Source organism: Crotalus tigris, unplaced genomic scaffold, assembly GCF_016545835.1.
Source record: "Crotalus tigris isolate CLP2741 ecotype Arizona unplaced genomic scaffold, ASM1654583v1 scf7180000024366.3429058, whole genome shotgun sequence".
Lineage (NCBI taxonomy): Eukaryota > Metazoa > Chordata > Lepidosauria > Squamata > Viperidae > Crotalus > Crotalus tigris.
In genome coordinates, this window is record NW_024100535.1 from 1,035,425 (window position 1) to 1,049,959 (window position 14,535).

General features: G+C 36.2%; 1 protein-coding gene across 5 annotated transcripts in view; it reads right to left on the minus strand.

Annotated features, from left to right (window-relative positions):
- Positions 1-14,535, minus strand: part of PRKG1 (protein kinase cGMP-dependent 1) — a 1,362,786-nt gene that overhangs the window by 755,793 nt on the left and 592,458 nt on the right. Inside the window, exon 1 of one of the 5 annotated variants that reach the window (XM_039327750.1) lies at positions 11,339-11,448. The exons of the other annotated variants lie outside the window; for them this stretch is intronic. Within the exon in view, the coding sequence (XP_039183684.1) occupies positions 11,339-11,363 (25 nt within the window). The 5' untranslated portion in view covers positions 11,364-11,448. Of the gene's footprint in view, positions 1-11,338; positions 11,449-14,535 lie in introns of those variants that run through there. 5 annotated transcript variants of the gene reach the window in all.

A 14,535-nucleotide genomic window follows, 5' to 3' on the forward strand; every position in this document is an offset into this window, starting at 1 on the left:
TGAAGAGAATCAACAAATGGTCACTTTGTAGTTAAGGAATGAAGTGAGAGTCATAAAACCCCCATGCTTACCCTCCTCCCCTTTCATAGTATGACAGAATCCAGAATAGAGTAAGAAATGGTTTTTTTTCAGAGTAGGTAGATAGAAATGAAATATAATTGGATTCTGACACAGGGAACCTTTGAAGTAGCTGTGTTCCAGAAGTTACAATTGCTTTAACCCAGGGGTCTGCAAACCTGGCCCTTTTATGACTTGTGGACTTCAATTCCCAGAATTCCTCAGCCAGAATCCACAAGTCATAAAAGGGCCAAATTTGAAGACCCCTGCTTTTACCCTTCAAAGACAAATGTTTTGCTCTTATTAACCCAGTGGAATAATCTGCAGAGCCCTACTCAATATTCTACCATTACAGCTACTAAAGTTAGAAAAAAAATGTCAAGAAGGACCACTTCCCCAACACATAAAATATCTCTTTCTGGTGGCCAGTAGATGATAGGGCAAATTGAACAAGTTCAACAACCACTTTGTGAATGACAGTTGAGTTTTCACCCATCAGGGATACTGTGATAAGCATTAAATTTTATTTCATTCTTCCCCCAAATTTGGGGAAATTGTACTGCTGTTATGTAGTAGCTTGCTGATGAATATCGACTACAAAAAGAGTCTGCTTTTTGGATTAGTTCTGAACAAAATGAGTTGTTATGACATATGTGTGTTTCAGACTCTTCTTCAGGAAGGAAGAAAAAAAAGACTTCCCTAAACATTAGAAATCTGACCTTCTACTTTTGCATCCCCAAGAGAACAGTGATTTTTCTACTATTAAAGTTCAGATTTTAGATGAAATTTGAGATACTTGAGTTTCAGGAACAGACATTTTGGTCCTGTTCCTCCTCCACAACCATGTTTGAGTTGTGACTTGCCAGAAAAAACACTCATATTCCAGGAGCCATATCTCAATGGCCATTGCAAGCATACTGCGAGAAGAGCTTTCTACCACATGGCATCTCCTAAAGCACTGGTTGATAGTGCCACCTATCCATTGCTTGAGGGATTTTGAATCTTCTCCTTGCATTTCCTAACTCACCAAATACAAAATGTAAGAGAAAGAGGATTTCTTTCTTCTTTTTTTTTGTAATATATTTTATTGATTTTTTTAAAACATAAATCACTTAATAATCGGTGAACAGTGTGTTGTCTGGGTTACATTTGTAAAACAATCATTAAGAATTGATTTCTATAATCCATAATCCACATAATGGTTTTAGTTGATTTCCTCTTTTTCCAAAATATCCTCTTTTGCAAACATTGAGTTAATACAATTCTTATTGTTTTGATAGATAACTATTAAATATATAATTTCCCCAATATTCCTAAAAATAATAATCATATCAATATAATATTTCTTTTCTATCTAATCATTCTGGTTGCCTTATCATAGATCCTGTTACAGTCCTTATTTTAGTTTGTTTCTCCCACCAAATTCTAGGTATTCTATATAAGCTTTTCTCAAAAATTAATTACATTTAAAAATTTAACTCTATTTTTCCATATGAACCATCTCACACTTTTACATTTCTTTTTTTTTTAAACAAGTTTTATTAATTTTCCAGTTTTACAAAAATCCAAATGTTGAGGAAGCAGCATGGTGATTGGGTAATCAATAGTCCAGTAACAATATCTTTCGTACACATCTCAGGTTGCATCATCAAAAATTCCCTCCCTATTTCCCTTGATTGTTATATCACATTCAAATTAATATATTGCTAATTATAATTTGATCAGTTAAGACATTTATCAGTATATTTTAACTTATACATACCAAATCCTGTTTTAAACTTTTATCTAATTTCAATTACAGTGTTCCAATTTAGCTTAATATCCATAGTATTTAGATTTTGGGTAACCCAGATTTCCCTTATTTCATTACAAAATGGCTGTCATATCTAAAATACACATAATGTTTACGTAAATAGATTCTTACTTTATTTCACAAATATATTCTATTTTTCATCCTAGTACCTCATCAGTTACTAATAAAGTATTGTAAATCTAAGTCCTAAATATTAAATCAATTAATATCTTTTAAAATCTCCTTAGCCCATTAAGTAAGATTTTAGGCCAGTGGTGGCGAACCTATGGCATGGGTGCCAGAGGGGGCACTCAGAGCCTTCCCTGTGGCATACGTGCAGTTGCCCCAGCCTTGCCTCTCCCTGTGACCCCCTCCTCTCCAGCAGTCCCCCTGAAGGAGAGTCGCCCCCGAGTGTGGCCCACACGGAGCAGCACAGCCAAGGACATGGCAGTCAGGCAGCGTAGACAAGAATCTGCCCTCACACCCCATCATGCAATTGATGCTGCAGGGCACAGGCAGAGGGTGTGGCTGCTGTAGTGCTGCTGGGCTGCCTGGGTGATCTGTGGCGGGCCCTGGAGGTGGTGTGTGATGACCCAGGGCCCCGAACGGAGGCAAAGTGATTAGCTGGTCCTAATAATTGTCTTTGTAAGCACTGCCAACATTCACCCAACAGCCCCCACATATGCTGGCACAAGTTCAATAAAACAGTCAACGGAGTTAAACAGTTCTTTAAAGTAAAACAGTTAACAAACAAAGTATGATCTTTTCAATGCCCAGCTTGCCTGTAACTTGCAAACTGCAAAACTGAAGACAGCAAGGAAATCTCATCAGGAAACAAACTTGATCCAAAATACAAAGAGTCCAGGTACAAGAGCTCACATCACAAGAATTCACATTTGTTCCCGGCAAATGCCCGACCCCACAGCGCCTCCTTAAATACCTATTCCCCAGGTGTGCCTTGTGAAGTGGGGCGTGACGCTCTCCTCCCGAGCAAGTGAGCCTGCCTCTGTTGTTCCCTCCTCCTCTCTGCTCTCCTTGCTCTGGGAACTGGTGGGGAGGGGACTTGCTCCTCGCCTGAGCTCTGCCTTCCCTGTTCCAAACTTGAAGGGCCCTGGCATGCTTCAGCCTGTTCCTCACCAAAGTTCTTCAAAGCCACAGACACCCCCTCCTGGGCCTCAATAGAGAACTCCATGTCGTCCTCAGAGTCAGGCTTGGACGGAGGCATGACACTGTGAGTGGTCCTGTGGGCAGGCAGGGTGGGGGATGGGGGGCAGAGTGGGGGTGGGAGGGGGTGGAGCGGGGGTGGGGCCAGTTTTGGGGCACTCGGTCTCCAAAAGGTTCGCCATCACTGTTTTAGGCTCTTCCATTATAAGACAAAAAATCTCATTTTTTAAATCTGACTCTAGCTTTCTTTTTGTGCCAAGCAGGCTTCCATATCAGTGCCTTTAAATCCTCAGGTGGATCTCCCTTCATTCCCACACATTATTTGAATCAAGGGAGACCATCCAGTTATCAATTTTTCAAAGGAACTGGCCCCTTTGTAATCATTGGATTGTTGGCCTAAACCTGTTTGGTTTAGTATATTTGTCGTCAGTTCAGTTTGGCCTTCTTCTTCTTCCGGTTTTATCTGGCTTAAGTAAGAAGTCATGTCCAATGTTGTGATTGTTGTTTGGTTGTTAGGTTGTCTAGGTTCTCAATATGCTGTACTTGTTGATCTTCAGCATCCTCCATCTTAGTGTTGTTTTCTTCAGTTTCTGTTGCTTTTTGAATTGCAGATTTTTTAGTTGAACTCAAGGTTTGACTATCAAAGTTCTCAGTAGATTGTAATTGGTGCTCTTCTGTTGCTTTTTTGGATTGTAGGTTCATCAGTTAAAATCTGGGATTCATTTTGTAAATTTAGGGTGGCACCTTTGTCTTTCAATCTGGAATTCATTAGCTCAGTAGCTTCAAGGATTTTTTAAGTATAAGTTTATAGTTAACTTGTGGGTAGTATTCCTCCATTTCTATGATGTTTACAGATAGTCCTTTAGTGGAGGGTGTTTTTGATAAAGTCAGTGAATGTCCACCACCATTATTCCTGAAAGTTGTTTTCACCATCCAGATGTTTCAAATTCTTCTCTTTTTTAGATAGTACCAAGGACAAATCTGGGCTATAGGCAGGTCTCACAGTCAATAAAAAAAATTCACTTGCTATATCAGGTTTCACCACAAGATGTCCCCGATAGCATGTAAAGTCTTTTTCCAAACTCAAATTAGGCTTTTATCCAGTTTAATTTTTTTTCCAACTTAACAAGTAGATAAGGAAATAGATAATTTCCTGGTAGAAATAGGAACTTTTTGGGACCCCAAATATCCAAAAAGTGCAAGTCCAGTTATTTAGTTGTTTAGTTTAATTGTTCTTTTTTTTTCAAAGCTTTATTTTCCCAAAGTAGGCAGACGCCGCGATGTTAAAAGGGGGGAAGAAATTTCAGGAGGCTTTTATAGGAAGGTAGTTGAGATACAATAAAGGTAAGGTAAGATCTCACCCAATTCCTCCGCGGTATTTTTGTTGTGCTTGGTGGTGATTTTTGCTTTTGGCTAGTACGGCTTAGTGATCGGCCATGTTGATGGCCGATCTTTTCTCCGTCGGTCCAAAGCAGCTGCCTTGGATCAAACAGAAGGGCTGCCGCCCTTCTGCGATCTGTCGAGGGTCCTCCTCATGGTCATCACCCCTCCAGGGTGACTTTTGACCCTTTTCAGGGTCGCCCGACGAAGGAAAACCAGACGGTGGAGAGAGCACTCCCCCCGCATGTCCGCTGGAGCAGTGATCACAAACCAGAAGCCACACTTTTATATTTCTTAAGGAATAGATAAAACAATGAAAAAAAAGAAAAGAGAGCAAGAGTAAAGAAACATAAAAATAACATACTGCTTAAAATATATATCCCTCCTAAGCTAATATATATTTATTTCCTAAATTTCTTATCTTTTTTAACCATAATTAAAAATATGTTTAATCTTTAAACATTCCATTTAATACATCTAGTCATCTAGTCCTTTAACTCTTATTCAAAACATTTTTATCCATTATAATTTTCTTAAATTCAATCACATTTAAGTATCTAAAACATTTTCTTTATCTAAGTCATTTCAACTTTTTTATATCACTCATATCAAGAAAGAGAATAAAAAAGAGAAAAAAGCATACTATATTATTTAGGGAATTCATCCCTCTTAGAATGACATACATATTCCAAAACTTTTCTATTTCTTTAACCATATTCAAACAAATGTTTCTCTCTGGTAAGTCCCATCATCTATTTTCTTGGTTTCCACTTTAGTCTTTTTCCTTTGCCCACTATTGTTCTTAATCAATGTATTTTGCTGAATCAAAAAGTTTTTCTGTATGTTCGTAAATTTTGCTGTAGATGTAAAAGTAAATCAGGTGAAGTGTCTTTGTACGGGCTTCTGCCTTTCCATGTTTGTTGAAAATCTTTTTTCTTTTTCTTTCTCTCTGCTTCTCTTATCATTTCCTTTCTCTCCGATGTTCCTGACATCTCTACAGTCCATTTTATCCAATCTGTTTTCTTGTCCTCAGATTTATTTTGTAGTCTTAAGGGATAAGTTGTTTTTTCCAATTCTTGTGAATTTTTTCCCACTAGGATTAAATCATGTTTCCTTGTTTTGTTAAGTTCCATTTTTAAGTCTTTATTCTCAATTCTATATCCATTTATCTGTTTTATCTGCTCCTTCTCTGCTGTTGTTTCCTGGGAATTTTTTTGTTGTTCAGTTAACTTAGAAATAGATTGATTTATATTTTCAAAGTTATTTTAAATTTCTTTGTGGTTTAAAGTCATTGTTGTTTGAATTAGTTGCAGTATACTATATATCTCCTCCTATGAAGTATTTATGTTTTCTTGATATGTTCTTTTTACATGTCTCTGATCCATGATGGCCAAGAATTTGAGTTTTTCTCTTCCTTTCTTTTCTCTGCAAATAGCTTTAGAGTCCCAATTAAATAGATATTTGTAATCCAAATAGTTCAAAAAAGTTTTTTTTCCTGAAAGTTATAATTCTCTCTTTGTCTACAGCCCAGATTATTATCTTTTTTTTGTCACAACTGTTCTTTGTTGTTAAAACTTTGAATGTTACAAACATAGATTAGCTTTTCCCAGGTTTTGCCAAGTCTTATATTAAAGTCATAGCTGTCATAGTCTTCATCCACCACTAGGTGTCAGCAACTATTTGTTTTTCAATTTCCAAAATGAATAATTATCTTTAAAATGAGAGTCTTAACCACTCAAACAATTTTAGATTTATCCAGATTTAAGTTTTAAATTTCAGGTTTTATATTTATTTCACTTCCATATATTTTGATCCTCCATAAAAAGATTAATTTGCTGCTTCTGTTCCCACTCCCATGATTAAAACAAATCAACAGAAGCTGGAAGATGTTACAGCATATTTTCAAGAAAGCTGAAATCTCATCTGAGAGGCCAAAATAGGGCTTTTGCTTGTTTCAGTACATTTCCCAGAAACCTAAAAGAAATATACATTCTCATACTCTATCAAAAAAGTTAAATCCTAAGTGAAACATTTGTTAAGTGAATTTGGCCAATTTGGCAACTCTTTTTGCCACAGTTGTTAAGTGAATCACCGCAGTTAAGTTAGGGACATAGTTGTTAAGTGAACCTGGCTGCCCCATTGACTTTGCTTGTAAGAAGGTTGCAAAAGATGGTCACATAATCCCAGGACACTGCAAGCATCATAAATATGAGTCAGTTGCCAAGCATCCAAATTTTGATCAAGTGAACATGGGGATACTGCAACGGGAATAGAATAGAATAGAATAGAATAGAATAGAATAGAATAGAATAGAATAGAATAGAATAGAATAGAATAGAATAGAATAGAATCTATATTGTCACTTTAAATGTACACTAATCAGCATACATTAAAAATGAAATTTTGTTGCGTTCAGCTCTCAAAAAAAAATACCATTATGTATATATCCACATACGCACACATTTATGACACAGAGAAACATCACAGTCTAGTTCAAATGTACATGGTGGGGGGAAAAAGAATCCTGTGAATATACAAGATGGCATAAGGAACAAAGCTGTTACAGAATCTAGTGGTTCTGCTATAAATATTTTGAAACCTCCTCATAGAGGGGAGCAACAGAAAGAGACCATGAAGTGGGTGTTATTCCAAGCTCTAAGCACAAAGTGCTTGTAAGCAGTATCCTGAATAATAGGAAGCGAACGTCCTATAATCTTCTCAACTGTCCTTACCACTCTCTCTGTATGGACCTTCTATCTGAGGCACTGCTACCACCAAACCAAACAGTGATGCAGTTTGTTAAAAGTGTGAGACACAGTCATAAGTCACTTTTTCAGTGCCGTTGTAACTCTGAACATTCATTAAATGAACTGTTGTAAGTAGAGAACTACCTGTATATGCATATAATCTGATGATTATTGAATTTTGAATTCTCAGAATGTTTTGACTGTACTAAAAAAGTAAGCATTTCTGGTAATAAGAACCCATGGCATGACTATTTATTTGTTTTAGTTTGTTTATTTTTCACATTTTTGAACTGCCCATCTCACTAAGAGAGGGAGTCTGACTATAAAAGCTTTAGAACTATATACATCTATTAAAAGCCTTATTAGTCAGGACAACACAATCAGATACAGAGGTTCAATGACTCCTAGAAATATTTCTTAACACCAAATAATTATGTGAATACCAGAGAACACATACAGTGATTCCCTCATGTAAATCACCTCTAAAGTTGAAAAGCAGCAGTATGTTTTCTCAGTTGTTGCCTAAAAACAGCCAAAGGCAGTGGAGAGATGAGGGATTTGCCTTAGTGAATCAATATGAGATGGGAATAATTAATTTCTGCCACATTTTGAATCCAGCCACACATGTACACACCCCACCAACTTCTTTCAGGACACAAAAACTATCAAGGAAGTATTTGAGCACATTCATGAACAATATATTAAGACATCCCAAAACTGTAAATTATCATCATAAGAAAAGCTGGGAGAGGAAAGTAAGTTTTATATGAGATATTAGGGAAAGAGAGGAAGAAAAAATCTATAGAAAATACAACAGTGATTAATTTCACTCATACAGCCTATCAGTTAGGTAAGGATGCAGTCACAATGTGGAGAGAAAAAGATAAGCAAAGGCTAAAGGAGAACAAAGGATCTCTAGTAAACAATGGGAGTTAGAATTTGACAGTACTCATAAGAAATTGTTGCAATGCCCATATAATTTTATGGAAGCAGCAAACACAGTTTGCATGCAAAAATACATTCAATTCCTGGTATGCCCAGATGTGCTAGAAAGATTGAAACAACTCTAGACTAGAGGGACTAGTTGAAGCTTCTTATTGTTCCGTTTACTTCCATTATAGAAAAAAATAAATGATTCTTTGCAAAGTAACAGAGTAGAGTACATTAGGATGGACCTTAGCTTATAGAACACCCAATGTGCTTGTGCGGGTACAAAATATTAAAGGATACATACAAAGAAATATAACAATTTCTGCACATTTTTATACCATTTCATATACTACCAGAATCAGAGAGCCATGGGAATGAGGCAACAGCTGGCAATACAGTTACTTTTTCCTCCAGTGTTTTCAGTTCCTGGAACACAAGTGACACCCTCATAGGAAAACCCAAACTGTGATTTTTCCTAAGCTTGTTTGTTTCTTCCTTGTTTGTTTTTGTTTCATCTGCATTTAAAAAGCAATAAGTTTAATTCATATCACTTCAACTAATTTATAGGTTGAAATGCAATTATCCCTCAGTTCATACCTGCCTCAAAATTTTACTTAGCAACTCTCAGCTCCCCTTTCACTTGCAACCTTCACTGACAGCTTCCTCATTGATTTTCTGAGAAAGCCAGCAGAGAAGATTGCAAATGGTGATCACCACACCATCACAGGGCACTTGATAACCAGACATAAAGGCCATATATGCAAATTCCCCCCCCCCATACTATGAGATGATTGTGGAAGGAGCAGCACAACATTTTATGACATCCAGAAGTGCTTTATGAGCCACAAAGCACCATGTCCAAGCTGCTATAATTTCATTAAACAACCAGTTGTAAGTCAAGGATTACTTCTAAAGCAAAGGAAAACTGAAGTAACTTCATAAGCAGTTATGGTTTCCTTAGCAACCACTTTGCTTAACAATTGAGATGCTGATCCAATCATGCGTGCTAAATGAGAACTACTTGTATGTGCCTATTTAGCTTCTTCTAATGAAAACAAAATAACTACAAAGTACTTCTTCAAGTAGTCCTGTATAGCCCTAGTATTTACTTTTAATTTGATGTGAATAAAATGAAAGTTGATTGAGTTTCAGTCTTATCCAACCTATATCATTCAAAGGCTAAGAAGAGCCCTCTTCTCAAAAAAGCTGCATAACCCTACTTTAGTCACGAGACGTGTTGCAATATATTGCAATGTTTTCCCCATTGCCGGCAACGGGGTAGGTGCGGTTTCGGAATGACGCATCCAGCCCGCGGGCCAGTAGTTTGACACCCCTGGGCTAGCTGATCATCCCATTTATCTTCCCCAGAGATAAGTGGTTAAACCAACCCTGAATTGTCATCTTGCCATCATCAGGTTTTTGGCATCTTTGCCTCTTTTTATACTGGGATCACCTCTGCATATTTATTCCAATAATTCTTTAAACATGCATTGTCTGAATAATGAATATTATTCTAACAACTTGTTGATAAAATCACATATGCATAAATACCTTCTGATTTCTCAATACTGGTGCTTATTCAAGCATTGTGGGAATTATTGTGACATACCCTCTTACCTATAGCTTTTGGGAATGCTGGAAGCCACAAAGTCATAGGGAAGATGAATCTATTTCTCTGTAATTTTGTAATTTTTAACTATCCTAAGTGTTCCACTCCTTTTTCTGCATGTTTAATGCACAGAAACCTGCATTCAAATTAAGTTTGCATTCACATGTTTTCAGCTAATAAACACCCTGTTTATACATTTTTGAACTGAGAATTGCTGAGTAAAATTTTGAGGCAAGCATGAGCTAAAGCAGTGGTTCTCAACCTTTTTAATGCCATGACCCCCAACCGGTCATAAGTCAAGGACTGAACCAGTTGTAAGTCGAGGACTAAACTGGTCGTAAGTCGAGGAGTACCCAACCGGTCGTAAGTCGAGGACTTTCCCTGTCAGGGAGCACCGCGCATGCGTGGTGCCGCCCCCTGTGCCGGCCAAGGCGTAGCTGGCAAGCGGCAGAGACAGAGCAGGCTGACCACCGGCTGGGCCACCAGCTGGCCCAGCCCAAGGGAGGTAAGGCACCCGCCGGAAAAGGGGAAAAATGGCGGACAGCCTTGCTTGGCGACCCCCGTGAAATGGTCGATCAACCCCAAATGGGATCACGACCCATAAATTGAGAACCGCTGAGCTAAAGGATAATTGCATTTCAACCTATAAATTAGTCTAAGTGCTATGAATTAAACTTGTTGCTTTTTAAATGCAGATGAAACAAACAAACCAAAAAAAAGGAAGAAACAAATAAGCTTAGGAAGAATCACAGTTTGGGTTTTTCCTATGTGGGTGTCACTCCTGGTCCAGCAAGAGAAAACACTGGAAGGAAAAGTAACTGTATCCCAGCTGCTACCCCATCCCCATGACTCTTTGATGCTGGTGGTATATGAAAAATATTGCAAGAGTTCCCACCCAGCAGCTGTTAATCTATGAAAGGTGCTGATTATAATTCAGCTCTTGAAGATTGTCACTTAATGTTATTCAACTGAAAATAATTATATTAAGGCATCATTGGTGTTCTATATACTATGCAGCATCTGTAAATATTCACACAGTCAGTCATGAAATGATATCATATATGCTTAATAATTCAGCTCATGTGGACAAACCCTATAAACCTTACTTTTTCTCAAACAGTAATAACCAATAACACTTTCTCTACTGCAATGAAGCACTGTTTTTTAGCATGAAGACACTTTAGGCAAAAGCAGCTGACTAGCCAATCAAATATGTTTCACTTGCTTTCAAAAGCTACCGATATTTATTTAGGAAATATGCTTCAAAATAGCAAAAAGAAATGTCTTGTTCTTTAAGCTAATTAATGTTTTATTTATTTAATACAGCAGATGGCTATGATAAAGAAAAGAAAAAAATCGGGAGACATCTCCCCAAACTATTTCTATTACAGCTGTTTTAAAAAATGTGTGAATTAGCAGAGTTCACCTTGCCGGGTCCTGAACTATCAAATAGCAAGATATTAGTGATAGCAGCTTATGGCATCATTTCAAAATATAAACTGAAATTGTGCAAATACGGTTTGATAGTTCTGTAAAAGTGAATATAGTCATAATTTTTTAGAAATAGTGTGTCTAAGACTTGCAAAGTGGTTTTGGGAATGCAGAATTTCAAGACTTGGCAATGCAGTTATGATAATTAACCGTATCACCCACCGTTACCTGTGAAGAGGTAAGACCAATCCATTCTTCTCTTTAGCCACAAAGCTTTTCATAGCAGCTTACTGATATTAGTAATGATATCATGACACACAAAGTGAAGGGATGTGAAGGGAAGGGAAGGAAAAACCCAACAAAGGTTATTGAGAGCAGCAGATCCGTCATGCCTCAGTCTAATCTTGTTTTAAAAGGATTATCTAGGGCTGCAAGTATATACTAATATATATGAGAAGTCAATGATTTACTTCTCTATACATCTTAAGGGGAAAAAATGATTATGTCATTCTGTTTTCTAAAAATTGAGAAAAATGATCATTCTAATGTTAGATCAGGCCAAGTTAAGCATACCCTCAGCAGAAATTCTGGAATAGAATTGGCAGTGGAACATATTTCATAGTCCTGTAATGGAAAAGGGTACATGCAGATTTGATTCATTGTGCCAATAACCCAGGCTCTAGTGGGACTTTAGTACTCACTCCTTGCCCTAGGAGGGCAACGAGGTGATCATCATTAAATACTGATTGCTTTTATGAGGCACATGGGCAAATATGAGCAAGCAATCCAGTTTATCTTACACATCAGCCATTTTAATCAGTGGCACCTAAATAAGAAGTCACTACTGGAGACAAGGCCACTAAAAAATATGATAGACCTCAGCAGACATATTTCATATTTATGGTGCATTAATTAAAAAACCTATATGCCTTCCTTTTGCATTACAACAGCATCCATTAAAACAAAATTGAGAAACACAGCAAAGAAATAACGAACTTTCTCAGAATAAATTAACCTAGGGAAATGAACTGCCGTTCTCTTTTGAACATAATGTCACTATTGAAGTATTCAGGCAATTGGAGCAGATTTAACCAGGGATCCAAAAGGTTATAATAATGTTTTGTATTTCACATAATATTTGCGAGTTTTCAAATTAGGTTTCATGTATAATTTGGATGGACTCCTATTAACAACCTAGCAAACAGCACCGCTTTTCCCTTCTGGTTTATTTTCAGGTATAATGTACAATGATTATTTTGACTTAGGGAAAACTTTGCCCAGGTGTCAAAGTTTTTCAGAGACTCTTTCCTTGATCCAAAGTCATCAGAAATGAATGTGAAGAAAGTCTTGGAGACTGACTTTGAAATTCACTGTTTCCAGAATTTGATACCCTTCACTCACTCAAGGGATAAAAATATTTTTTTAAAAAAAATTCTAAGTGTACATATTGGGTACCCTTCATTGCAATATTATTTTAATTACATTTTTAATCTGGTTGCCATTTCTTTTGACTATTTAAATGCTTACTGGGAGTTTTATACAATTATATTAATGTTATTTATTTTCTGTTATAATGTTATTATTAATTGGCTGATACATTTTAGCCAAAAGGCAAATATAAATGGATGAAATAAAATAAGTATCACATAACAATATACAGCAGGAAAAGTTCACACACAGTCCATGTGGCTTACTGGCATGTGCTGCCAACATTCAATGGCATAATTTTCTTTGTTTTGTTTTATTTTGCACCAAGCTCTAGTTTAACTGTTATTTTAGGCTGAATTTAAAAAAATCCAGAGAGAAGACAGATGGGAAAATATGACCCTGAGGAGCTTCAGCCTCTTTTCAGGAGATGCAATGTAATAGGTCAATAAAATAAAATATAAGATATATGCATAAAACCAAACAGTAAAATATGATTTGTTTTTTCCTATATTTATTTATTCAACTCATCATCTGCCCAGTCAACTAGCAGCTTAATAAAATAGGGATGAATACAATGATAGTGATAAACTGCTTTTGTAAAATAAGTCATACTGAAAATGGTAGATGAGAAAGGTTTCCAAACTTTCCTAGGCTGCAATCCTACATATAACCAAGATAACAAATTCTGTGAAACTTACTTCAGCACAGATATTAAAAGGGCTGCACTACTGCTAAATTCATAATATAGGCAAACCTCAGATCACAGACTTCCTAATTCAAACTGGCTGAGGAATTCTGGGAGTTGAAGTCCACAAGTCTTAAAATTGCCAAGGTTGGAGACCCCTGCTTTAACATACTAGCAGGGTATTGGGGTGTGGGGCCAGAGTATACAATTAAATGTTCCCAAATTAGTAATCAAAAGAAATTGTTCAATGAAATGATCATCAGTAGTAAAGCTGATAGAATGAAATACACATTTTTCACTTTTTCCCATCAAACATCATTTTCTGTCCTTTGCCTTAAAATGAAAAGCAAAATTCTATGTACCAATGCAATACAGACGTTCATAAACCTTTGACATCAAACAGAACTTCTGAAAATGGGAAAATAGCTTAATATTGGACAAAGACATAGCTGTAAATCATACGCATGGAGCCTTTTTCCTATATTAAATATGTATAGTATTTTAAGATGAAAATATTTTTCCACTTAGCTCTTTCCTGCTATTTAAGCAAGCTAAAAATGAAATAATATTTCCACAGCTAAATACAGTTTTTCACATTTTCCTGTCAAACACCATTTTCTAATCTTCACATTAAAATGAAAAACAAACCACTAGGTTAAAATAAAGTCACATTATTATAAAATTAAACATACCTTTCCTAAAAATCTCTTTTGCAAATGGACTAGTAGCAGAAAGAATGCATATTTTTTGCAGTTGTTGCTTATAAATCAGTTCTCTCGTTGAACTAAGCTAACTGGGAAAGAAGTTTCATTTAGCATACTTAAGAGTACATACGATCTTAATTCAGAATGGCTGCCCTTCCAAGATGCTCTTTGAAGACAGAAAAAATAATAATACGATCTCCCATTGATGTTTTTATCAAACAGAATCTATTTCAAGAAAGAAAATTCATTAGCATTTCCTTGTTCTATGTTTCAACAGACAAATGAACTTTTTTTAAAAAATGGAATTATGATGTCAGACAGTAGTAAGCTGGATATATTTTAAGTCATCCATCAATATTATATGTATGCCTAACTAGTAAATTATACCCACCTTTCTTTGTAATTAGGTTAATTTTAAAATAATCACCAACAAATTATCATATCAATAACATTTCAGAAATATGTTAAACTTCCTTATTACTATTTATATCATTTAACTAAGTCTAGGAAATTGCCTATGTGTATGTTTATATAATTATTTGCATACATAATTAAATGCGGCTTAACTCAAATCAGGCAGACTTATTACTATACTTTAAGAATGAACA